The sequence below is a fragment of the Rhineura floridana genome, chromosome 3, assembly GCF_030035675.1.
Source record: "Rhineura floridana isolate rRhiFlo1 chromosome 3, rRhiFlo1.hap2, whole genome shotgun sequence".
In the NCBI taxonomy this organism is placed as follows: Eukaryota; Metazoa; Chordata; class Lepidosauria; order Squamata; family Rhineuridae; genus Rhineura; species Rhineura floridana.
In genome coordinates this window covers 157,479,746-157,507,396 of record NC_084482.1, presented here as the reverse complement: position 1 = coordinate 157,507,396, position 27,651 = coordinate 157,479,746, and the positions used below count along the sequence as shown (strand labels likewise).

The 27,651-nt window shown below is 41.3% G+C and overlaps 1 protein-coding gene and 1 long non-coding RNA gene across 3 annotated transcripts in view; one reads left to right on the top strand and one right to left on the bottom strand.

Moving 5' to 3' along the window:
• Nucleotides 1-687: 687 nt before the first annotated feature.
• On the bottom strand, nt 688-26,497 carry CCDC174 (coiled-coil domain containing 174). 2 transcript variants are annotated; one of them, XM_061618441.1, is made up of 11 exons: nt 26,218-26,497; nt 24,350-24,454; nt 20,605-20,705; nt 19,341-19,399; nt 16,646-16,844; nt 14,887-14,982; nt 9,039-9,175; nt 8,413-8,507; nt 3,714-3,837; nt 2,583-2,732; nt 688-1,981 (listed from the first exon to the last, which is right to left on the bottom strand). In XM_061618441.1, exons 1-11 carry the CDS (start codon nt 26,257-26,259, stop codon nt 1,656-1,658), a joined length of 1,434 nt encoding a protein of 477 aa, XP_061474425.1. In that variant the 5' UTR covers nt 26,260-26,497; the 3' UTR covers nt 688-1,655. The 2 variants fall into 2 exon arrangements, with proteins under 2 accessions (XP_061474425.1, XP_061474426.1); XM_061618442.1 differs by having other exon boundaries at nt 16,664-16,844; nt 26,218-26,496.
• The window catches only part of LOC133380685 (uncharacterized), a 38,861-nt gene continuing 37,606 nt past the window's right edge, over nt 26,397-27,651 (top strand). Inside the window, exon 1 of the long non-coding RNA XR_009761504.1 lies at nt 26,397-26,877. This is a non-coding gene — a long non-coding RNA (uncharacterized LOC133380685). The remainder of the gene's footprint in view (nt 26,878-27,651) is intronic.

Below are 27,651 nucleotides of genomic sequence, written 5' to 3'. Positions count from 1 at the left end.
TACATCACAGAACATGAGAAGAGCCTACTGGATCAGACCAGTGGCCCATCTATTTCAGCATCCTGTTCTCACAATGGCCAACCAGATGCCCCTGGGAAACCTGCAAGCAGGACCTGAGTGCAAGAGCACTCTCCCCTCCTGCGGCTTCCAGCAACTCGTTTTCAGAAGCATACTGCCTCTGACCATGGAGGCAGATCACAGCCATCAAGGCTAGTAGCCACAGATGGCCTTATGCTTCATGAATTTGTCTAATGCTCTTTTAAAGCCATCCAACCTGGTGGCCATCACTGCCTCTTGTGGGAGTGAATTCCAGTTTAACTAGAGATTGTATGAAGAAGTACCTTCTTTTGTCTGTCCTGAATCTTCAAACATTCAGCTTCATTGAATGTCCACAACTTCTAGTGTTATGTGAGGGAGAAAAACCTTTTCTATCTGCTTTCTCCATGCCATGTGTGATTTTATACATTACTAGGTCTTCTCTGACTTGCCTTTTCTCTAAACTAAAAAGGCCCAAATGCTGCAACCTTTCCTCATAAGAGAGTCACTCCATCCCCTTGATCATTCTGGTTCCCCTTTTCTGAACCTTTCCCAACTCTACAAATATCCTTTTTGAGGTGAGGCAACCAGAACTCTACCCAGTATTCCAAATGTAGTTAAGTGAGGTAAATAACAAATCAGGCAAGGGACTAATTTGAGTGTTACTCTTATTTTTTAAAGCCACTGTAAACTTTGGAGCCCCCATATCATTCATCAACTTTATAGCCCAAACTGAAATAGATGCTGCAAAGTTGGAAAACACATCCTTGCTGCCAGCCTCCATCGTAGTCGCATTGCACCAGAGAAAGGGATAGCTTTAAATAGTTAAGTAAAGCACAATAACTGTTCACGTAGTTGAAAACAAGAAATTGTTGAGTCACTCCATTATATTAAAATGACAGTTCCTGATAATACTGACTCACATGAACTGTTTACTTTGTCAGCGCTAGCACAAATCCAGATGAACAATGGACAGCAGAAAGCACCACTATGCTAATCTTACTGGGATTCAATTTATAGCACAAAGATTCTTTGTATATGAACAATGGTCCGCTATCATGATGCAAACATGTTTTACAATTTAGAAGACTTTTATTGGAATGCTGTTTACCACACCCTACAAGTTGTCACTAAACTACTTTAATGCTGGTTTCCAAAGAACTGGACAACTAATTCTCTGTGCCCAAGCAAAATGTGTGTGTTGTTTCTCAAACAGCAGCCTTTCATGCTAAATAATAGTATACACTTCAAAAACTTAGGAGACTTTTAAAAGCAGTTTGCAATATTGCACGGTGACTCTGAGTATATATGCTTTTTTTAAAAAAGAAAGTCATCACTCTCACAGGTCTTGGATCTCAGCCATAGTATTGGGGGGGATGACTGCAGCGGAAATGGCAAGAAATTCAAAACACTACAGAAATGTAATTATCACTTTTAAAACAGAAACCTTTAAAGTTAGTACTGACAGTAACATGGTTGTTGCAGTAAAATACATACATCTCATGGCAAAGCCATTCAATACCTATCCTACCAAAACACATTTTCTCTTAAGCTTTAAAACAAAAGGAAAACTGGAACCCCAAATACCTTTTTCTATTTAATCTCTGTACATCAAAAGCTCATGTCACTTGTTTATAGTATGACAACATATCATCTAAACTTTGGTAAACTGGTGGCTGATTTTGCAAGCCACTGTCATATGCCTGAGTGGATAGGAACTGATTGGCCTGTGAGTTGCTACTAAGAGTTTCAGCTGATGTGGATGGCAGGTTCTTTGTCAGGTGCTCTGTTTTTTCATATGAGGTTCCCTGCTTGTTCCAATTCTGGCTTTTAAAGTCACGAGTTCTCTTTTGACCCATAAAGTAAGCGGATGGAGGTGCAAATTCTGGGTCTCGTTCATTTCTGAGATCTTCCTGCTTCTTTGACCAGAGTCCAAAAGTAAATTCTGTTAACGGGAAGGGGAGAAAGGAACAAACTCAATTTGTTTTTCACACACCAAGCTTAACATCAAACCTCTCCCATTAATCCTTTTGTTTTTTGTTGGCTTTAGAAAACCCTGTTCTGGTCACCCTGGTGTATGGCCACAAAGAATTAGAGAGGTAGAACTGAATAAAAATTTAACACTGTGAACGTGTTGACAGTGCTCTTGTTTTGTGTGCCCTCTAGTGGGCTTGAGAGGGAATAAATCTTTTGAGAACAAAGTCACCAGTGGAAATAAGTTAATTTAGGCAACCATTTTTCATTACAAAGTCCTCAAGGGAATCAAGGAACAGCTATGATAGTAGGGAGAAGGCTAGGTTAAAATATTTTCCTTTCATGTCTGAATGAACAGAGGTAGCATATCCTTCTTCCCAAATATGCTAGTTTTGAATCTACAGGAAATATAGCATGTGTGCATATTATATGCAGGAACATTCAAACATGAGATTCCCTCACATGAAATGGTACTAGCCCACAAACTAGAGATTATACTGACAGAATGTAACAAGCTCACAGCAAAAAGGATTTTATATCATGCAAAGCTAATGCAAATTGCAAGTTCTTACCTTTGCCTTTATCCCACTCTCTGACATAGGGCACTCCAGGTTTTGTATCTTTCCTTTCCTGAATGATCACTTCCACTTTTCTATTCTCTGTGGAAACTCTTGGCACTTCAGCAGGTTTGGGTTCAGCTGGTGCCAGCTTAACTTCTTCTTCTGTTTTGACAGAACAAAGATTACTGAAACAGATTTTACTTGAGCCATGAAACAATGAACAAACTATTGTCATGCCACAGTTGACACTAATCAGAGTAAAAAAATTGCACCTCACTGGTTCACTTCCCCCACCCCCAAAGAAAATTGTTGTAGACTAAATCAGAAGTAAACATGACTAAGCAAAGAAGAACATTGGGGGAAAAAAACATAAACCATAAGCATTTAAATAGATCTGAGAAGACAGCTTAAATAACATTGCTTGGTAACATATCTTGGAACATCTACATTATGTTAATCAAGTGAGAAACAAGGCAAGACTTAAAATATTTCACTATTATTTCCTAGACTTCATATACCTCAATTGTTCTGTATTCTGAAAGTCTGTCATGCCCTTTAATTTTACCGGGCCTCACCACTCTTTCAGAAGCCAATTAATATTGGTGTCAGAAAGTATATTGAAATAGCTGGAAGTATTCATATTAATCTTATTGAGTCTAACAAAGGTTTTTGGATATTTGAAAAATGAAATTTGGAGTTTAAGCACAGATGGCACGACGTGCTTGAATTGGAAAAAATAAAGGTTGGCCATATCAGCCTACACCCCATAATCCTGTGAGGATTCCTTATTACTTCTCACTCACACACTAAATGAACATCTTACCCTACTCTTCCCAAAAGCTGAAACTTACCCTTCTGTATTCAGTTTGTATTCTAATAAGTCATACTCAGAGCAGACTCACTAAAAGCATAGCTAGCAAGTCCATTTATTTTAATGGGTCTTCTCAGAGTATTGCTTAGTAGATACAACCCTCAGAAAACAGATTCTGAATGCTATCCAAAATAAAATGCAACCCAATATTTGATGCAGAGTCAAATGCTGGTGTTCTGATCAGTGTTAACTGGATCCTCACTGACATTTCAGTTTTATGAATACAGATGTGGATCTCTGCATTTAAAGAGAGGAATTTAAAGAGAAAGTACCTCCATTTTCCTTTGTGTCCCCCTCTTTTAATCGCTTTTTTGCTCGGAGCTTAGAGAGTCTGGCTTCCAGAATGGCCTTGCGTTTTTCCTTTAAATGTTCACGTTTTGTTCTCTGGTCTGTAGTCTTAGAAGTGAGATAAATCAATTATTATTGTGTGTTGCCATTCCAATAACACTCCTGACAAACACACAGACACTGCTTAGCAGCTACATAATTTCCTACAATCCACTTCCCCCATATTTTTGAAATCCAAACTTTGATCTTGTAAACAGTTCAGAGGTCAAATACTACAGTATGATAAAATCTTATTTCATAGTTGGAAAATATAAAATAAATATTAGCACAGCATATACGTTTTTCATGGTAGCCACACAACTTAAAATGTATTGGGTTTAGAAAGAAATGAGTATTTCAGGTAGTTCTCTCAGAAGCCACAACCACAAATCTATGTAGGAAACTTGAACTTCTGTATTAATTTATACACCTAAACCTAATGCCTAAACTGCTACCCAATTTCCAGTTTTAAATGTCACTGAATGTGCACACGTGTAGATATATTACTCATATATTTCACAATAAACACTGGGATACATACTACCAGTGCTTGATTCAGCTATTATAACTGCATCTCTGTCAAAAGAGCACCCTGGACATTTTAGGTTACTCTAGCTCCATAAGGATGGAAACAGTTTCAATATCAATCAGCTTTTTATTTTCTTATATACTAACTATGCAATACCCAAGGACCCCTCGCTGGAATGTCACCTTGCAGTGGTGAGTGGGCTTGCATGTTCCAATGAACCCTGTGAGCAATGCCGTCGGGAGTCATGTACTCCCAGCAGGGTCACCCATGGTGGTAAGGTCAAGGGAAAGGAACCAGACAAAGAACGATCCAAGAAAGTCCTCAACGGCAGAACAGGCGGAGGATAACTATGTGTACATTACAACGGCTGTGAAGGTGAATGAAGGCTGCAGCAGATAAAAGACTTCCAATTGTTGTGGTATCCATGCCATTGGATCAAAGCCTTTTTCTGTCAAGATTGTGTGTTGATCGTCGTGCACCAATCTCCCCACGTAAAACAAATTCATACACAGGCATCTTCCAACCAAACCAAACGTCCCATGGTGATCGGCGAATGGTGACGGGGGCAGGACTGTGAAATCTGGAAGCCCCTAGTCATGGTCCGGCACATGGGCTGTGGATACAGACTCAGTCATCCTGGCTCAAGGACTGAGGCAGTTGAGTAGTTTGGCAGCTATATCCATGACTGAGCAGTCCTATTCAGGATCCACTCTGCTCACTCCGTATGGGGAGGGGGCTAGAAAAGCTGCCATAAACATAGTCTGCCTCATCTCTCTCCCTGACTGGATTACCTTGTCCAGTGGGGTCACTACGTAGCGGTCACAAAAGACAATTGAACTTTGGAACATGGAATATACGGACATTGGACAATACCTATACTGAATGTCCTGAACACAGGACTGCCTTCATCACAAGTGAGTTGAGACATTTTAATATTGACATAGCAGCACTCCAAGAAGAGCAGGAGAAGGACAACTGAAGAAAGAAAAAGGAGGTTATACCTTCTTCTGGAAAGGACTGCCAGAACAAGAACAACGAATGCATGGAGTAGGCTTTGCTATTAAACATAATCTTGTGAAGCTCTTGTCAGAAGTTCCTATTGGCATTAATGAATGACTCTCAACTCTCTGGTCAAAACTTGCCAAAAACCAGGAGGCAACTATTCTAAGTGCTTATGCACCAACATTAGATGCTGATGAAGATATCAAGGAAATTTTTTATAACCAGCTGGACATCATCTTATCAGAGATACCTAAGAGAGATAAAATTATACTCTTGGGCGATTTCAATGCAAGAATTGGGCGTGATTTCAATTTATGGCCAGAAACCATTGGGAAAGAAGGAGTTGGCAATAGCAACCTGAATGGCATTCTACTTCTGACTAAATGTGCAGAGCATAATCTTGTTATTACAAACACACTCTTTCCCCAGAAAAATAAATTTAAAACATCATGGAAGCACCCTTGGTCAAAACACTGGCATCTCCTGCATTACGTAATTGTCCATGCCAGAGATCATCGTGATGTTCTCCTCACTAGGGCCATGATGAGTGCCGATGACTGCTGGACAGATCACCGATTAATTCGATCCGCTATGGCCATTAATATTGTTCCTCAATGTAGGCTCCAAGGAAGAAAACCAAGGCGTAAAATGAACATCCACGCCCTTCAAGATCCTATTAATCAAGCCTGCTTTCAAACAACTCTCAAGAAACATCTACCGACAAAACTCCCTGAAAATGTCAAGGAACACTGGATTAAACTGAAGACATCCATTATTGCACCATGTGAACAAACTATTGGATACCAAACTAAGAAACATCAGGATTGGTTTGATGAGAATGATAGTGAGATCGAACATATCATTGACAAGAAAAGGAAAGCCTTCCAGATATGGCAGAAAGATGTTAACTGTTCTGCTAAGAAAAACATCTATGCCAGTGGAAAGGCTGAGGTCCAAAGAACTAGAGAACTTAAGAATGCCTGGTGGGTAAAGAAAGCTCAAGAAATCCAGCACTTTGCAGATGCTCAAGATGCACGGGCTTTTTTAATGCCACAGAGGCCATCTATGGACCAACAAATCAAGGTACAAATCGCTTACGTTCAATGGATGATACCAAACTTCTTAATGATAAAGAGTTTTTTGCACTGCACTAGAAAGAGCATTATTATGACCTCCTTCATCGTAACTCTATTGTGGCTGGTGAGGTCTTCTCGCAAATTCCACAGCAACAAACTAGAAATGAGCTTGCAGTATCCCCTAATTGGGATGAAGTCAGTAAAGCCATCAGTCAAATGAAGAACAACAAAGCTAGTGGACCTGACGGGATTCCTGCTGAAGTCTTTACAGAAGGTGGGCCTGAACTTACACAACAACTTCATAAGCTCATTGAAAAAATCTGGATGAGGGAGGAGATCCCAGAAGACTTTAGGGATGCCATAATTATCACCCTTTTTAATAAGGGTGATACAACAGACTGTGGGAACTACTGAGGTACTCTTCTCTTGCTACTGCAGGTAAAATCCTTGCAAGGATCCTCGCAAATCGCCTCTTACGGATCTCAGAGGATGTCCTCCCAGAATCTCAAAATGGTTTCTGCCCTTCCAGGGGGACTGTGGACATGATCTTCACTGCACGACAGCTTCAAGAAAAATGCCGGGAGCAGAATCGACCTTTATATATGGTATTTATTCATCTAAGGCCTTTGATATTGTGAATCGAACCACTCTCTGGACTATCCTTCTGAAAACTGGATGCCCTGATAAATTTGTGAATATTTTGCGACTCCTTCATGACAACATGACAGCGACAGTTTTGGATAACAATGGCTTTCAGAGTGATCCATTCAGAGTCGGACCAGGCGTAAAACAAGGATGCATCATTGCTCCTACCTTCTTTGCTATCTTCATTGCTATGATTCCACACGTTATTGAGGGGAAACTTCCTACTGGTGTGGAAATCATATATAGAACAGATGGAAAGCTTTTTAATCTCAGTAGGCTTAAAGCAAAAAGTAAGGTAATGTCAGCCTCTGTCGAACTGCAATATGCCGACGATAATGTGGTCTCCGCACATTCAGAGAAAGATCTTCAAACTATCCTAAATGTCTTTGCAGAAGCATATGGAAAGCTTGGGCTCTCACTTAATATTAAAAAAACCAAAGTGCTTCATCAACAGGTGCGAACTAGTTCCTCTGTAGCACCATCAATCCAGCTTCATGGTGTGACGCTGGAGAACGTTGATCACTTCCCCTATCTTGGCAGCCATCTCTTTATAAAAGCTGTCATCGATGCTGAAATTCAACATCATCTGAGCTCTGCGAGTGCCGCATTCTCCCAAATGAAGCGTAGAGTGTTCGAGGATCAGGATATTTGCAGGGAGACCAAACTGCTTATTTACAAAGCTATTGTACTACCGACCTTACTGTACACCTGTGAAACATGGACCATCTATAAATGCCACTCCCAACTTCTTGAAAGATTCCACCAATGCTGCCTCTGGAAAATTCTGCAAATTACTTGGGAAGACAGACGGACTAATGTTAGCATTTTGGAGGAAGCAAAGACTACCAGTGTTGAAACAATGATCTTTCGACATCTTCGCTGGACTGGCCATGTTGTTTGAATGCTGTCTTCCAAAGCAGCTACTTTACTCCCAACTTAAGGATGGAAAAGCAAGATGGACAGCAAAAGAGGTTTAAAAATGTTCTTAAAGCAAATCTAAAAAAATGTAACATGAACATCAAGAACTGGGAAGTCTTGGCCCATGAACATCCCAAATGGAGGTTGGCTATTATCAAAGGTGCCATGGACTGAAGAAGCACGAGTACAGGGCGAATGGGACAAACGGTGGAAGGCACGTCAAACAAATCCTCATTGTGACTATCTTCCATCTAGAAACCTATGTCCTCACTGTGGGAGGCTGTGTGGATTCAGAATTGGCCTCCACAGTCACTTACGGACCCACTGTTAAAAACCTTATCTTGGAAGACAATCTTACTTGGCCACGAGTGATCGCCAATGAATGAATGAATGAATAATGAACACCCAAGGAAAAGCTTGAAACTAAAACATACATGTTTCCCACACAATAGTTTAGAGTCTTAAATGCCATACCTGCTCTCTTAGCATTTCTAAAGTTTCCATTTGTTTTCTTCTCAAAGCTTGATCACGGGCAAAGGCAAAGTAACCGACACCAAGCTGTCTGGCCTCTGAAAGGAAACATTTTGCACCATGTTATGAATTCACCATAGATTACAACTACAGGATCACAGGGAGTTAACTCTTGGGCGATATCCTAGATTAGTCGTGCTCAGAGTAGACACCATGAAATCAATAGTCTTAAGTAACTTAAGTTCATTTATTTCAATGTGTCTATTCTGAGTATGATTAAGGTGAGATATCACCCTAAGAGTTACCAGTCTAGAGTTCCCACTTTCAATGGATGCTGATGGATTGGACTGAGGATTTTTACTCTTTTGGACAGTACTCATTCCAGATCAAGTAAGATGTGCCATGTACTATATGTGGCAGAGGCTTAGGGGACTTCTCAAATTTATTTCCCCTCTATTCAACATTTTATTACATCACCCTGGGAATTCCGCACATCCACGACTACCTTGCTTAAAAAATGGATATGGCCTTTAACAAGGATGCATACCGACTGAATCTATTTTTGCATTGGGAAGAAAGGTGCATCTCATGTCTCAAGACAGATCTGCAGGAACAGTGAGACTACACACCATTTTCTCGAATGTCCTCGTAATGTATTGGTCCCATAGGTTTCTTTAGGGCTTCTTCTTCCTCCCTTTCCCACTGCTGTCGTTGAAATTCCCTTCTCATATCTTCAGACAACAGAGTTTTCCCTTCAATCATTTGTCTAATTCAGACAGGTGAAAAAAATCCATTAAGAAAGTATCCCTTAGGAGCTGGTGACGCATTCCACAACCACCCAGACAAAACTAGCATATCCTATCTAAAAGCACAATGCTATTTAACAGCAGCTTTCATAAAGGCAGCCTAAATACAAAAGCCTTAAAGCACTTCTGAAAGACATTTTGCTGAATTGTCAAGGCACTTGTGGAGCATGCATCAATAACATTTCTCTATGTGTCCTTTGAGTTGTACATCCTACAATATACAGGGATTGTAGTTACTTAATATTGTAGATTATCTTGGGCAATTATCATACAGCTTTTGAAAACTATTTTGAGGGGGTAAAGCGCAGCTAACATGGTACTGTAAAGTCCTGCTTTAAAAAGCATTTCATGCATTATCCTAAAAAAAAAACTGTAAGAGAAAAACGTGAGAATATGAAAAAGCCTAAAACATACAGGAAATAGCCCCACCCCCACCCCAAGTGTTCGTATTTCTAGAGAGAAAGCAGTCTCTTGATAGAAAAGTAAGATAGAATGCGTGGAATGGTAAAGAAATTGGCAAACTATGATCTATCCCCATTAGATCGAAAGAGCTACATTTCAACACCCTTTATTTTTCTTATTTAGCTACAGAAAATCTTTGAATGAACCAATTACACAACAGCTGTGTTACTTTTCCTAAAATGTCCATTTGGCCAGGTTATCATAAGACTTAAAGGCTAAAAAATAAATCAAGTTCTAGTGTCCTTGAGTTGATCAAAAAGCTCTGAAGTCTATTAATCTAAGAAAAGAAATACCAAATTCTACTGTTTCATTAGGACACATTAAAATCCAATTTTATAGAAGGGTCATTGCTTTAGAACACTTTTGTTAGATTGCTAAGTTAATTGGTCTGCAAACAATACATTAATAGCCATTTCCCTACACTGAACATTTATTTATTTATTTTATTTGTATCCCGCCCTTCCTCCCAGCTGGAGCCCAGGGCAGCAAACAAAGCACTAAAACACTTTAAAACATCATAAAAACAGATCTTAAAATACATTAAAACAAAACAGCATTAAAAACATTTTTAAAAAACCTTTAAAAAGGGTTAAAAACATTAATAAAAAACATATTAAACAATTCTGACACAGATGCAGACTGGGATAGGTCTCAACTTAAAAGGCTTGTTGAAAGAGGAAAGTCTTCAAAAGCTGCCGAAAAGATAGCAGATATGGCGCCTGCCTAATATTCAAAGGGAGGGAATTTCACAGGGTAGGTGCTGCCACACTAAAGGTCCGTTTGCTATACTGTGCAGAACGAACCTCCTGACAAGATGGTATCTGCAGGAGGCCCTCACCTGCAGAGCACAGTGATCGACTGGGCATATAAGGGGTAACACGGTCTTTCAGGTATTCTAGTCCCGAGCTGTATAGGGCTTTGTACACCAAAACTAGAACCTTGAACCTGGCCGGTAGCAAATGGGCAGCCAGTGCAATTCTTTCAGCAGCGGGGTGACATGTTGGCGATACCCTGCCCCAGTGAGCAGTCTCGTCGCCACATTTTGCACCAGCTGCAGCTTCTGGACCAACCACAAGGGCAGCCCCACATAGAGCGCATTACAGTAATCTAGCCTAGAGGTTACCAGTGCATGGACAACAGTAGTCAGGCTGTCACGGTCCAGAAACAGCCGCAGCTGTCTCATCAGCCGAAGCTGGTAAAAGGCACTCCTAGCCACTGAGGTCACCTGGGCCTCTAGCGACAAAGATGGATCCAGGAGCACTCCCAGGCTATGGACCTGCTCTTTCAGACGGAGTACAACCCCATCTAAAGCAGGCAACTGACCAATTATCCAAAGTCGGGAACCACCAACCCACAGCACGTCCGTCTTGCTAGGATTCACACTCCGTTTATTGGCCCTCATCCAACCCACCACCGAGTCCAGGCAGCGGTCCAGGGCTTGCACGGCCTCTCCCAATTAAGATGTTACGGAGAAATAGAGCTGGGTATCATCAGCATACTTCTGACACCTCACCCCAAAGCTCCTGATGACTGCTCCCAAGGGCTTCATATAGATGTTAAATAGCATGGGCAACAAGATGGTACCCTGCGGCACCCCACAGCACAGCTGCCAGGGGGCCGAAAGACAGTCACCCAATGCTATTCTCTGAGAACGACCCTGGAGATAGGATTGGAACCACTGTAAAACAGTGCCTCCAATACCCATCTCACCAAGTTGGCCCAGAAGGATACCATGGTCAATGGTATCAAAAGCCGCTGAGAGATTAAGTAAGAACAACAGGGTTGCACTCCCCCTGTCCTTCTCCCGATAAAGGTCATCCATCAGGGCGACCAAGGCCGATTCAGTCCCATAACCAGGCCTGAACCCAGATTGGAATGGGTCAAGATAATCTGTTTCATCCAAGAGTACTTGCAGTTGCTGCACCACAACCCTCTTAATCACCTTCCCTAAGAAGGGGGTATTGGCAACCGGTTGGTAGTTGTCACAAGCCCATGGGTCCAGGGTGGGCTTTTTCAGGAGTGGTCGGATCACTGCCTCATTCAAGGTGACTGGAATCACTCCCTCTCGCAATGATGCGTTGACCACATCCTGGATCCACTCGGTCAGACCCGCTTGGCAAGCTTTAATAAGCCAAGAAGAGCAAGGGTCGAGAGGACACGTAGCTGGCCGCATCATCGCACGCACCTTTTTGCCAGCATTTTCATCACCACTTTGTGTAAATGCCAGGATGTTTCAAAAACTAATTTTTAACATACAGGATAAGCCAGCAATTTTGTACTCCTTTCCAAAATATCCTGGTCGTTCCTACAAATTACTTTCTTTTTCTGATACTGGTATACAAGATCTCAGAAGTTTATAGAATTACCATTTTTGCTATGAGAACAAAATTAAAAGACACAGAATTGCAGGAATGGTGTTAGGAAGGCTAAAGCTGAGAATGAGCTGAGGTTAGCAAGAGATGCCAAAAGCAACAAAAAAGCTTTCTTCAGGTATGTCCATAGTAAAAGAAAGAAAATAAATGGAGGTATAGCTACTCAACGAGGATAGCAAAATAACAACAGATGACAAAGGAAAGGCAGAAATGTTCAATTCCTACTTCGGCTCAGTCTTCTCCTGAAAGAGGGACTATGACCATCCTAGGAAATGTGAAGTTGAAGGGGAAGGATTGCAGCTTGAGACTGACAGACAAAATGGTCAAGGAATACCTAATTACTTTGAACAAGTTCAAATCTGCAGGGCCTGATGAACTGCATTCCAGAGCACTGAAGGAACTGGCTGAAGAACTCTCAGAACCACTGACTATTATCTTTGCAAAATCGTGGAGGATGGGTGAAGTGCCGGATGACTGGAGGAAGGCTAATGTTGTCCATATATTTAAAAAGGGACAAAGGGAGGAACCTGGAAACTACAGACCAGTCAGCCTTACATAAATCCCTGCAAAAATTCTGGAGCAGATTATGAAGAGGTCAGTCTATAAACTCCTTAAAACAACGCAGTGATTACTTGAACCCAATATGGATTTATCAAGGACAAATCCTGCCAGACTAATCTTATCTAATTTTTGATCAGGTAACCTCCCTGGTAGACTGTGAGAATGCTGTGGACATAATATATCTCGACTTCTTGACAAAGTGCCACATAATATTCTGATTAACAAGCTAGCTGAACGTGGGCTGGATGGAACAACCATCAGGTGGATCCACAGTTGGCTCCAGAATTGTACTCAAAGAGTGCTTATCAATGGTTCATTCTCAAACTGGGGGGAGATAACAAGCGGGGTACTGCAGGGCTCGGTCCTGGACCTAGTGCTCTTTAACATTTTCATTAATGACTTGGATGAGGAGGTGCAGGGAATGCTTATCAGATTTACAGATGATACAAAATGGGGGGGACAACTAATACCTTGGAACACAGAAAGAAAATTCAAAGGGATCTTGATAGGCTAGAGCATTGGGCTGAAAACAGAATGAAATTTAACAGGGATAAGTGCAAAATTCCACACCTAAGAAAAAGAAACCAAATGCACAGTTATAAGATGGGGAAACCTGGCTCAGCAATATTACAAGCAAAAAGGATCTTGGGATTGTTGTTGATCACAAGATGAATATGGGCCAACAGTGTGATGTGGCTGCAAAAAAGGCATATGCTATTTCAGGCTACATTAACAGAAGTATAGTTTCCAAATCGTGTGAAGTATTAGTTCCCCTCTATTCAGCACTGGTTAGGCCTCATCTTGAGTCCTGCACCCAGTTCTGGGCACAGCATTTTAAGAAGGATGCAAACAAACTGTAACAGGTTCATAGGAGGGTAACAAGGATGATCAGGGGACTGAAACCAAAGCCCTATGGGGAGAGAAAGAACTGGGCATGTTTATCCTTGAGAAGGGAAGACTGAGGGGAGATATGATAGCACTGTTCAACTACTTGAAAGTTTGCCACACAGAGGCCAGGATCTCTTCTCAATCATTCCAGAGTGCAGGACATGTAATAATGGCCTCAGGTTGCTGGAAGCCAGATTTCAACTGAGTATCAGGAAAAACTTCCTGTCAGAGTGATATGACAATGGAACCAATTCCCTAGGGAGGTGATGGGCTCTCCAACACTGGAGGCATTCAAGAGGCAGCTGGGCAGCCACCTGTTGAGTATTCTTTAATTTGTATTCCTGCACTGAGCTGGGGGTTGGACTTGATGACCTTATAAAGCCCTTCCAACTCTATGATTCTATGACATTTCAGCTATTGTCTGAACGCAGGCTCACGATCTGTTTCACTTTAGACAAACCACAAGTTGGAACCACAGAGAAGTGCTGTGGCCACAGTCTTTGCTCCAGGAACCTGCATGTTTTTTTGTTCACTCTCAGGCATGGTTTGGCTTAGCGTTATGTGTGAATTCTGTCAATGACTCTCCCAAGGTCACCCAATAAAGTTGCCCAGAAGTACTGTAGTTATGGCATCATATTACACCACCATCAATACTCTGTTTTAGTCAGAATGATACTGCTGAAGTAATTTCATTTTTTCCCTTTCACAAATGTGAGTGTGTGTGTGTACACACATAAAGGGAAGCAGCCATTTGCCTGTCCTTCAAACCAGATCATGTTATCACCCAAAGTATTCTCAACACTAGAGACCAACTGTTACTTCCTAAGACTAACTGTGGAAAGCACAGAGCTCATTTAGAGCATGAGTGGCTAACCCGCAGTTTGGGTGGAACCATTTAAGGCCAACCCACCATTGGCATGTGGGCCCTGGAGGGTTGGCCAAAGGTGAATGTGGCTCTTGGACCAAAAAAGGTTATCCCTAGAGGGTCCCCAAGCTGATCTCCAACAAGAAGTATTATGGTATTGCTATCAGATGCAAACACTGGGCTGTACCTAATGTTAGTCCTACTCAAGAGTAGATCCACTGAAATTACTGACCATGGCTAGCTAAGTTCCATTAATTTCAGTAAGTGTACAGATCTGATCAGATTGCACAGACATATCCACTATCCTGCTCTTACCTTTTTCATGTACTTATATAGAATTAATGGATTAAGTGTCCTCTCAGCTTAAACAAAACAAGATTCCTCAGGAACTTTTCTGGGCATTTTGACATGGGTAAGACCCAGCTGGCCAACTACTCATTCCCAACTGGCCAAGTACCAATCCTCACTACCCCCACTCCACATGTGTACAAAAAGCAGTTACTTCATTTAGGACAAGCATCACCTCTTTCCCTGAAGCTCTTTATCCATTTGAAGCAGATGTGGCAAATCTTTTTTCATACAGCGTCTAGATCGGCCCAAGGAATCCACATAGTCAACCCTAGAATTAAAAGCAAAATCAACTTCATGCAGAAGTTAAACACTGATTTATAACTGAGAAAGTAAAGAAACAAATACATATACGCAACACGTATATAGCTTACACAGAGCAATCCCTTAGTTACCCCCACCATAAATGCATGGATGTTTTTAAATATGTTGTGTTTTAATATGTTTTTAAGGATGTTTTGTTGTAATATATTTTAAAATCTGTTTTTAATATGTTTTAGAGTATTTTTAGTGCTTTTGTTTGCTGACCTGCCCTCCTACTGGAAGGAAGGGTAAGATATAAATCGAATAAATAGATAAATGTTAGCAGTAATAGATTTAACAAAGCATCCTTTCCTTTTTAAAAAGAAAACAGACAAAGTTCCCACCATTTATGATATTCACAATTTTAAAAAAATCATTGTAATGCAGCTCCTTGCTTTTGTGATAAGGTAGTCAAGAGAACCATTAAAATCTGCAATAGCATGCATCTCCCAACCAAACTAAAATGGCACACAGTGTCTGCTCCCTGTGGTGAAAATAATGATGCAGTATTGACTTCCCACACAAATACTACATTTGAACAATATTTTTCAATTATCCGGCCAAGACTCATTTAATGATTGCTTCTGCAATTGTTCCACTATTTTAATGAAAGTTGAAGACAAATACATAAAAAGAACCTTCTTGCTTTTGAAAACTGTTTCTCAGTTACTTCTCTTATTGAAAACCGTTCAAGATACAAATAAATACCAGTACATGCTGCCCTTTAATAGTGGCAAAAATATTTAGCATTTAACTCTCCCAATTATTTATAGTGCACAGACACAAAATGGTCCAAGTGCTGATGGGCCCTGCATGCCATGCTAATTATTAGCCATCAGTGATTTACACTTCCATTAAGTTGCTTTTTGCAAAAATGTTAAGAACCCAGAAGTAGCTCTCTCTAGGTTTACTCCCCCCCCCCGACGGAGCACCTGCTGTTTATTCAGTTCAGATACACCAACTTGGTTCTCGTAGTTTTCTCCAACTCTAAAAGCAGATTTTTCTCAAAACGTTTGTTTTCAAATTACAATCCACTGGTTGATCATAGTACTAAAGTTATTGGTTGAAAGTTTCATGTTTTTACATCAAAAATAAATTTAGATGTTTAGAAATATACTTTTTGTAAAACAGACACACATAACAGCTCCAGGCAAGCCAGCAAACTTTCAGTTATGGTCTTGTGGGCCATCAAGACTGGAGACTGACAAGCACCAATGCTGAAAAAAAAAGGGGGTATGCACTTTTGTTTTGCATAAATATTGCTACTAAAAAGGGATAGCTGGAAGTTTATTTCAGAAGTTATGTTCCCAACTAATAGGAGACCGGTAAGCTGGGTTCTGGGCATGAATCAAACAAAAATAGCGTTTGAAAACTGAAGTAGGGAGAAGAAAATTCATGCAAACATCTATGCTGATAAACATAAAAGTGAAAGTACCCTTAAATGAAAAACCATATTCGACTGGAAATTCTTCTGCAAGGAAAAAACATAGAATAATGTTTCTTTATAGGTAAAAAAGTTAATATATTAGCATTAATTTTCATTTAGAGGAGGTCGGGGGGATACACAGTGATGGTGGTAAACCAGGTTTTTCCATGAGATTATACAGAAATCACATAAAAGAGGATTGTACCACAATGCTACCACAAACCATTCTTCGGTGGGGTCCTGTGGAGGTGGAATTTCTGTTTCAGAAAGTGTCTCTTCTTCCTCATTTTCCTTCTCTGCTGCCTTTCTAGCAGCTTCATTTGCACATAGTTCCTGTACTTCTCTCTGTTTGTCTATGATCTTCTGAGTGAAATCCACAAGGTACAAATCCTCAGTTTCTTCATCTAAAACAGAAAAACCAATCCCTAAATGACAGACATCAGGAGCAGCCAGCTGAGATACAAGTCAATATAAAATTGCGGCAATCAGCTCTACGGCTGCCAACAATGTCCTTGACTACACTACACAACAATGCGGGGAAAATAAAGTCAGACAATAAATCCTAGGGAGTTTCTTCAGCATAGCTGCAAATTTAGCTATACCTAAAGAAAAAGGCTGCCAAGCTCATGGAACTCCTGCCCCCACCCTACAAGATCCTCGCTCCACTTCAACATTTAGCTAAATATGGCTCAGGCCAGATTTAGGTGTTACAGTAGATGTGTAGCTGACTCCAAAACAGCAGCCCCACAACTCTTGCCTGGTAACATCTACTAATATAAGAAATACAGTACAAGACTACATATTTCCCTGCACCTGCAACCCAATAATGTTGATGAGGATAAACACATAGCAAGCTGACCTCATGTCATGCATGTTGTATATTAGACATTGCTGGGGGGGGGCACAGTGAGAAAGGACAACACATAGGGCTGCTGTTTTCAATAGTAACCACACATTTCCTGTAGCCAGCTCTGGCCTTAGGGCGCAATCCAAACCCTATTTGTGCCAGGCTGAGGAGAGGTGGATGTGGTGGACCCCGGCTGAGCTGGCAGGCTCCTGGCGCTGCCAGGCTCTGCCAACAAAAGCTCCCCATTCTGGCTGAGCCACAGCGCCACCAGGACCCTACCAGCATTGCTAGGGATGGCCAGCCTGGTGGACTGAGAGCCAGCGATGACCCCAAAAATGGGATGTTCTTGAGGCATGGCGGAGGAGCCACAGGGGAGACTTACATGACATCCAAGTCCCCCTCGGAACACTCCTGCAGGTCCCAATCCCCACAAGAATTGCACAGGCGAACAGGACAGCGCAGCAGAAGTATTCCTGTGGTGGCCTATGGGGACCACTTACTCCCCAGTAGGCCTCTTTGTGGGAGCTGGCTCTTTCCTGCCAGCTTCTGTGTGCAGCTCCCGACAGAGCCAACATTCAGGTGGGCCGGTGGCTCCCAAATGGGGAGTGGATGCTGGGGAGCTTTCCACCAGCTCCTCCTCTGTTGGTCCCCCCTCCTGCCGGCTCCCAATCATTTGGATTGTGCTGTTAGTTAGCAGCTTGGGAAAAATGGGGGGAAACCTTACCATACATTTAGCAACTACATATTTGCTCCATTCTTTTCATTTTCAGCATCTCAGAATCAGTCATTCTTTTGTCATACCTCATGTATTTAGGCAATTTGGTTGATGAACAAGGCTTTTAGCCTATATTTAATTAAGATGTAGAAGTTTAAAGGCTTAAAAATGCATATTTTTCTAAATTACCTTTAACTTCCAGTATTGTCCTGTAGCTTTACAGGAGTATAGTACAATTTAAATGCCTTCTATTAAGCCACCATTAATGGGCAAGGAAAGTCACGATTTACAGTGCACAAAATCATGCCACTCCATTCTTTACCGACTTCTGTGGTCACATTGAATGCACTGGCCCTTAATTCCCATTACTAGTGAATGCTGGTGGCTGAGTGCTGACAGCAGGGGAGCCAGCATAGGGTTACTTTAGAATGAGAGGGAGATATCAACATGCCTGGATGAACCCCAAGGTATGAAGATGTACAATACATTTTAAAAAAAAACCCAAGAGGGAAGCCAAAGCAGGGGATGAATTGCCAGCTTGCACCCTGCACAGCTTATAGTATTTTGGAGGAAAAAATGTCCAGCTGGCTGGTATCCTGAACAGGAGTGCTTCTACTGTGGGGTAAGGATACACTGCAGCATTTTGTTGTAGGTTCCACTTCTCTATCCCATAAACATCAGCATATTTATAAGCAGGTTTTTAAAAGATACTAAGACAGATTTTCCATGCAGTTCCTTTCCAGTATTTTTCATGTTCCTTTCCAGTATTTTTCACAAAACTGTGTCACAGTTCCATTAGCAAAGTCCTTTTCCGGCATTACTACTACAGTGGGGAGTTCAAGGAAACTTTCCTTGGCACACAACTGGTTAGAAAAATAAGATCAATTCCAGCTGGGACATTGCTGTAGTTAATAATTGTTCAACATTTGTCAACCCCTCCACAATCCTGTAAAATTAGGGATGCATGATAGCAACTAGGGTTAGTTGCTCAGCAACACTGCATCAGCTCTGGAAGAACAAGAAAAAGCCAATAGTAACTGTTTTTCTAGGGCATTATAAAAAATAAAAAAATTATTTTGGTGCAATTTTCATCAGGTGACAAGGCTCTATTATTCATTTTTATATGAAAATATACCCTTCCAAAAAGAAACCACCTTGAAATGCACTTCTAATACTTAAGGACAGCACTAGACAGATCACATATTTGCAATGTAAAACATGGCAGAAATAAAACCCACCAATTTTAAAGGGACCTACTCCCTATTAAGAGTTCTTGGTGCTAAAACCTTAGAATGGGTGAAAATTTAACATCTGATCCCTACAAGTAGTTTTCCTTACCTGGAAAATCTCCTTTTATCATTTTCTCATACAGCTGTGCTTTCTCTTCTAGTTTCTGTCTACAAAACACACAAGCACACCCATTTCAGTTCACCATTACACAGCAGTAAGTATTTTGCCATTCTGAACATGGGAGAAAGACTTCATTTCTTACAACATTACATGCAGACAAGATTGCCTCCTCTTAAGGCAGCCTAAGCTATCTAAACCAGCAGTGCTTTCCACAAGCAACAGGGGTGTTTTTGATTCCCAAGAGTTGAATGGTGTGTACAAGGAGTCACTACAGCTGTATCTGTGGATGGGACAGGCCACCAGTAACATCTTCCACACCATCACAGGCATGGAAATATGTGAGGACTTCTCTGGAGCAATCGTATGGAGCCAAGTTTGCTCTTATAACAAAAAGGCTATATTGCTTTCCAAGAGACCCAGAAACCATTAATCAAAGCCAGAGGCACCATAAAAAGTAGCCATGCTCAAGAGACAATTTTGTTTAAAAAGCAATTTCTTTTGGCAGAAACAGCAGGAATCCTACTGTGAGCATATCGCTGTGTGTGTATCGCGTCTTCGATCACAACCACTAACTTGTTCCTTCTGTTTCAGTAATGCCATAGTTTTAAATAAAGTTGCCTGTACATTCCAAGCCATTTGATCCTGAGTGCCCTCAGGAATGACATGAAAACTACCAATTGGAAAGGCGTTAAAACTTCCAAGAATGTGGCACTGTGTATAACTGTCAAAGTGCAAAGAGCTTTTCACTCCTCTCACACAGAGAAGGAAGAACATTCATTATTATGCCTATTTTACAGTTAACAGTCTGCAATCCTGAGCAATCCTAAACAGTAAGGCCCACTGAAATTAAGACTTCTCAGCAAAAAAGCTTAAGATCACCCTGCAAATTTGGGAGTATGTTTTAATGGAGTACATGCCTGAATCTGAACTCCCTCAAGTGCAAACAGTAGGATAAATCACACCCCTAGAAGTAGTTTTCAGATTTAATAGGCAACCTGTGGTAACCACTACACATTGTTATTCATTTGGTGTGGTGTCAGGGCAATTATCATCTATACCCACATGGCATTCCAAAGCTTGGTAGTACAAAAACGTCATATCTAGTTTCAGAAACAGAGAGTGAGGAAATGGAGTATGCACCATGAGGTATCAGCTCTGAAGCACACAATCCTATTTTGCATTTGTTTGCTATGCAATATGTAAGCAGACTAATTATACTTTAATACCGCCCTTCGCAGAAGCCAAGAATTACCTTGATTTATCCAATGTTTGTTGCTCTTCTATCTTTTGTTCAGCATCTTTCTCAGCTCGATCTGAAACACCTTTATTTTGTTTAGTCCAGATGCTTGGCTTCTGTAACATCAAGTTTTCAAAAGCAAAACAGACACACAATTCCAGAATTCAGCTTCAAATAGTTATCAAAAATAGCTATAGAATGTATGACAGATTAATCAATCTTTCTATCATTTTGTCTTCAGCAATGACTAGCTCCAGATAGATCTGAACACAGGTAGGCAACAGCCTGCATCCAGAACACCAAGGTTTTCCCTTCCTGGAAAGCTCTTCCCAACTATACTAAATGGCCTGCAAGTAAGTTGCCTAACAGCAGCAGCATGGAGTTGTCCAGGTTCCCTTTCTTAAAGCAAGACATTTAACAGTACAGGCATACCCCGCTTAATGTTGCTTCACTTAACGTTGCCTCGCTATAACGTACATGCTCCATACGTCTGTCATGGTCTCCTGCCCCCACAGGGCACGGATTGCATGCTTCAGACCCAATTCCCACCCTTAGGGCAATTGATCTGGAACCCAATTCCCAAATTCCCCTTGCCAAGGCAATGACTAGCTCCAGATAGATCTGAACACAGGTAGGCAACAGCCTGCATCCAGAACACCAAGGTTTTCCCTTCCTGGAAAGCTCTTCCCAACTATACTAACCAACCCTGCAAGGGAGAAGATAGGCTGCCACCACCCCTTCACTGGTTCAACTCTGAACTAGGGGAACTCAGAGCCCAGAAATAGGTAAACCAAGGTTCAATATGACAAGAGCCAAACTTACACTCCTTGTCCAGAAACCTCTGGTAAACCCCCCAAATATACTTAGGCTTAACTTCTTTGTCCTTGGTAGTTTCATGGTCAAATGGTCGAGGTGCTGGATTCAGAACCACCCTTACCCTCAATGAACACACCAGGTTAAATAGAAGTAGCTTTATTAAAAAATATAAGTGCACATAAATATATAGCAGCAAAACAATTCCTCAAAACCACACACCCAATCAGGGGTTCAGGTACAACATAAGAGGTTTCAACACACAAGAAAATAACAAACTAGCTATCCTGTCTACTTACTTAGGAGGTAGTTAGTTGTAATCTCATATCTCCTCAGAGAGAATAGCATCAGGTAAGAAGCAATGGAACCCCACCTAGGCGACCACCAGCAAGATGGACACCCAAAGGAACCATCCCGGAGAACCTTCCAGGGGGAACAAAGACTATGGGTCTCAAACCCTATACTTAAGGAAAAAGAAACCCAACAGTCCAGGACTAATTAACCAGTAAGGGGCTTTCTGATGTAATCACCTTCCCGAAGCTTCTTCACTTTTTCGCGCCTTGCAGGCCCCCCGCCCCTCTCTGATCTCGACCTTCTCAGGCCTGCATGTCCTTGAGTACCAGGCTCCTACTGATTAGCAAAGATAAACAGGTGTTTCTATTCAGGCCTCCCCAACTGCTTGCAGCTGGAAACGAAACTTAACATTTTTTCCTTTCCAGAGGCCTGTCTCCTGACAAGATGCAACTCCCAGAGTTCTTTATAACTGAGCCACGATATCAAAAATTAGATTACCAAATGCATAGAAATGTACAATTTCATGACAACGTCCCCATACCCCGCTTAACGTTTGCGCGCTTTGCAATAACGTACATTTTATTGGCATGACGCCGCTGCCATCTAGTGTTGATTGCGTGCAGTACAAGTGAAGACAATTGCTTCACTTAAAGTAGATTTTCACTTAAAGTATACTCTCCAGTCCCATTGCGAACGTTAAAGCAGGGTATGCCTGTATAAAACACTACAGAATTATTTGCCTGCTTTACTCTATCTGCCTTCGTTTTGAACATTTAATTTTTAGTATAATAATATTCTTATCAATCAATATGGTTGTGTTTGGGCATTACAATAAACTATGGTTTCTCATGACAGAAACCTACATATGAAAGTCTTGAATTTGTGAGCTCTCTCTAGCCTTCTCTGGCACAGCCACGAGGAAATCAGAAGCTTTCACTTCTGTTTCTGAGTAACTATACTTTAGCATTATATCCAAACCCTAAACTCTGGTTAATTTTAACTGTTTGTAGAAACAAGTCAGCTTCTTAACCCATGGTTTTAAGCTGGCTTCTTTTAAACAAACCATAGCTAAGATTAGACAGTTTGCTGGTTTCAGATGAAACAAACTACAGTTAGTAAAGGACAGAAGGCATCCAAATTCGTATTTATTTATTTATTTAATTCATTAGATTTGTATCCCGCCCATCCTCCCAGTAGGAGCCCAGGGCGGCAAACAAAAGCACTAAAGAGGGCCATAGAGTAATTGGGCCAACACCTTGCCCTGGAAAACCTTGATGACAGAGAGGATATGAGAATAGGGTTGCCAGGTTCAGGGCCTGAGACTGATCCTGTTTCTTTAGGAGAAGAGAAAGTCAGCCAAGTGCAGGTGTTCTTGCAACACTGTAATGGGAAAAAACACAAGGTTGCCAGGCCCAGCATCCAAGAGGTCTTCTGTTTTTTTCAAAGTTGTGCAGGGGGAAGGAAGAATTCCACCTTGTGGTTTTTCCCATTACAGTGTTACAAGAACACTTGCACTTGGCTGACTTTCGCTTCTCCTAAAGATACAGGATCAGTCTCAGGCCCTGAGCCTGGCAACCCTATATGAGAAGCCCCTTTCAAAAAGAAAAAATTAAGAATAGCGGAGATAGTTCTTTGGGCATTCTCAGAAAGATGTGCAATTTGGGCTCTCCACAGGCCAGTTGTTTGAAAAACTACACCCAAGTATTTATATACCTTGACCTGTTCAATATTGTGCTCACTGACCCCCATCTGCGCTTAGTATACCTTTTGGAAAAGACCAAGATTTTGGTCTTTTGATAATTTATTACAAGCTCCTCCTCTATACAGTATGCCGTAAAGGTGCGAAGGGCTTTCCTGAGACCTACTTCTGAGTAAGATAATATAACAGAGTTATCCGCATACAATAAGGCAGGAATGGGTCAGTTCGCTAATTTGGGCGGGTGAAAAAAGCACTAAAAACACTCCGAAACATCATAAAAACAGACTTTAAAATATATTACAACAAAACAACCTTAAAAACATACTAAAACAAAACATCTTTAAAGAAAAAAAGCTTTAAAAATTCTTCTTTACAACAATGCCAGAGGAGGAAAGGGGAGGAATGCATGAGCCCAAAGCTCACCTAAGCTTGCTTCTGTCATGGTAACTCATGCCTTATCATGGCATCTCAATACTGTACCGACTCATATTATGTAGAAGTATAATCAAGCTATTTTATCCAAGATCATTAATGATCATGTACATTATCTGTGATTTCCCAATATAGATGTCAACTAGCTATGAAAATGAATTTTCTCTAACGTATTTGGAAAAATAAGCTTTTGTGGGACTAAGGAGTCGTGACATTGAATTGCAATTTATGTGTAAAGCACCTAAATTATATCTCAAATTTAGCTCAAAAGAAGTGAATGTCAGATTAAGCAACTCTGCAAATTGCATCTTTTTTAGCTCACTAGCCCTGAACCAATTAAATTTCTAGAGACTACTGTTCAGCATTTCAGGCAGCTGTTCAAGGAGAAGCTCTTTACAGTCCTGCTGATTTCAACAAGGTTATTCAGTTGCAGATGGCAATCCAATGCACACCTACCATTGAATTCAGTGCACCTTATTGCTGAGCAGACAGTGATAGGATTGAACTGTACATAAACTGTACCTTGTTTACTGCTTTAGGTTTTACAGGGGCTCCAGCATCTTTCAGAAGTTTTTCTTTTTTGAATTCTTCCTGTTTTCTGAAAAGTTCAGCTTTCAAGTCTACCAACTGGATCAAGAGAAGTGAAAAAGAAAGTACATTTTTCCCTTTAGCAACAAAATAGGGAACTCTAGAAGTTTATGTAGAAAAGAACACACGTTTGCAACTACAGGACAATAACTGAAACACTAACAACCTTGGGAAATTCAAATACTGGCTAAGAGGCCAGCCCAAAAGCATTAAGAAGCAAAGTTTGACACAGCTTCATTCTATTTAAAGTATTGGTAGAAAGAGACCCAATGTATTGTAATAACAATGCATATAACATTCTAGATTTAGGTATACTTTAATCTATAGCTTGTAAGGAAAAAGATATAAAGACATTTGATTACCAAGTTATTTTATCCATCAGTAATGTGAAAGATAAACCTTTATTTTTTTTAACACTTTGATTAGATCAGTGGTGGGGAACCTCAGTTGATTGGCAGGGTCTTCACGCCCCACTTGCATCGACTGGGTTCTCCATTTGCAGCACAGCTTGAGTTCAAGCTGTGCTGAAAAGGAAAAATGGGTCACCTCATGTTATCACCCACCTATGCCAGGGTTTGGAGATGTAAGGATCCAACCTGTCAAGCTGAAAAGGTTCCCCACCCCTGGTTTAAATCACAACACACAATGCTATATATTTTATGTTATAGCATATTTATTTATTTATTTATTATTTGATTTATATCCCGCCCTTCTTCCCAGCAGGAGCCCAGGGAAGCATATGCATTGGTATTTTCAAACCGAGGAGAGAGCCAAAAATTTGAAAAAATGTATTGATGAGAATGTTGTTCTGCTAAAACAGCATTCCCAGCTTCTCTCCCAATCCTCTCTGCTGATCAATATGCCTGATCAAGCGGACAGGACTGTTAGTAAGCTGGCAAGCTAACAGAATAGCCAACATCATCTTATCAGATTTCTACCCAAGTGCTTCTTCTATTAAAAAAAAGGGGGGATTATAATTAACACTGAGGATTCTGCAACATGACAGTAGAATAGCACAGGTGTAAGGAATCTTTATATAGATCAGGATCATTTCTGATACACAGGTCTGCTCTTCAGTAAGAATACAAGGTTCTTGGTGGAATGAATAAAGAGGGTTGATAGCTGTCTATATGTACAGCATAAATTCTTACTGCACTTTGGGTGGCTGATATAAGAAGCAAAGAACTAAACCTAAAAACTATCCTGATCTACTCAGGTTTCCTTTCTCCTTAGGCAATGGTAAACCACCTCTGAATACCGCTTACCATGAAAACCCTATTCACAGAGTTTCCGTAAGTCGGAATCGACTTGAAGGCAGTCCATTTTCCAATTAGGTTCCTTTCCCCTTAGGAACATTTTCAAAACATTTGTTTCTTTTTGAATTATTAGGACACAGGAAGAACGACACAATTATATTCTCATCAGGATTTATTCTAATTTAAACAGCCCTGGAATTCTCGTTCACTCAAGACTGTCTTGATATTAAAAGGTTCATTACAAGAACCCGTAAGAGGCCCTCAGGACTAACAGCCAAATCAACCGAGTAGGAGAAATGGAGCTCAGTATGTACCAGCGCTCAGCCCCATAAACTCGCTTTCCACGAAGTGCTCAACCTTAAAGTAATAATACAAGATTTTTTCCCCACAAGTAATCTCGAGCATGTGCAGAGCAGTCCTTCCAGTAGTTATACACCAGAGGAGAGAATTAGACTTTCAGCACAATTCCTTTTGGGGTATAAAGAGTATAGGACCACGTCAAAGGTCCATGAACGTATCCCCTCCCTTTCCCCCTTCACAACTCACCGAGGCAACCGTAACGTCCAACAGCTTCTTTTTCCGGTCCATGATACTACTGGCGGCTGCCCGACTTGCTCGTCCACCCAACAAGAACAAAGAACAAACGATACCCCCAGTAAACAACACCACTGCCCAGCACTTCCGGCTGAAGGCTACCGTAAAGCAAAACCCAGAGCCCGACTTCCTGGATTAATATTACGGCAATATTCGGGTGCTTATTACCACAGAGCTGTAAACGGAAAGCGAGGCTGTCCGTTTTTCTCACTGTCTCCGCGGGGCGACGTAAAACACTGCGGCTGCGCAGTAAGAAGAAGCTGTGAGCGCAACTGTGGGCGCGGGTGATGTAGTTAAATCTTAAAGAAAAGCGTAGCTTGGGTGGGCCGCTCCTGCTCTGAACACGATGAGGCTGACCCAAGCACACTTGCAATGGAGCATGTCCCACCAAGTTTAGTAAGACTTCATTACGAGTTAACATGCTTTAAAAACCTGGAATCCCATTCACGCTTATGTGGGAGCGACTCCAATTGAAGTCAGAGGTCCTTACTTGTGAGCAGAAATGCTGTATGATTTGAGATGCAGGACTGTGTAAAGTTGGGCAAGTGTTCGCCTAAACCCATTGAAGTCAATACATAGCACTGAGCTATGTGGCCGCGTTTACATATACAAGTATGTGAAAGTCAGTTATATTTAGAAACTTGGTTCTAGTTCTCAGTATATGCACTTAAGTTCGTGCCCAAGAGCTTTGGCCAGTAGCCTGAAGGCTCTTGCTTGGAACAGGCCGAAGCCTCTGAATGCTAGAGTTGCCAGGCTCAGGGCTTGAGAATGATTCTGTCTCTTTAAGGGAAGATAAAATTCAGCCAAGTGCAGGTTTTCTTGCAACAATGGAATGGGAAAAACCACAAGGTGAAATTGTCCCCCCTGCACAACTTTGAAAGATAAAGAAGACTTCTTGGACATATCCTGAACTGCTGCAGCCCTCCTTTCTTTCTTTCTTTCTTTCTTTCTTTCTTTCTTTCTTTCTTTCTTTCTTTCTTTCTTTCTTTCTTTCTTTCTTTCTTTCTTTCTTTTCTTTCTTTCTTTCAACTTTGGCACGGTTTGAACTCTTTCCACCCAAGTTCCCTCGGGCTTTGCAAAAGCGAAGCTGAACTACCCCCGTGACTTTCTCACACAGCTCCACCAATCTGCAGGAAGGAAGCATGTTGGGCTGCGAAGTGTGTGGTGGTGGTGGCGGCGGCGGCGGCGGCAATGCCCTGGCGCAATAGAAACAGGGCAACCCAGGGTACATAACTACTAACAACTTTGGCAGCTGCACACAAGCGTGCACACATGCATAACCCATGCTGATCTCTCTCTCACCCCCCCATCACCCCTACTCTTCCCAGAGATCAGCAGTAACCAAAAGAGAAAAGGGAAACTTCAGGGTGGGACCCACAGTTAAGA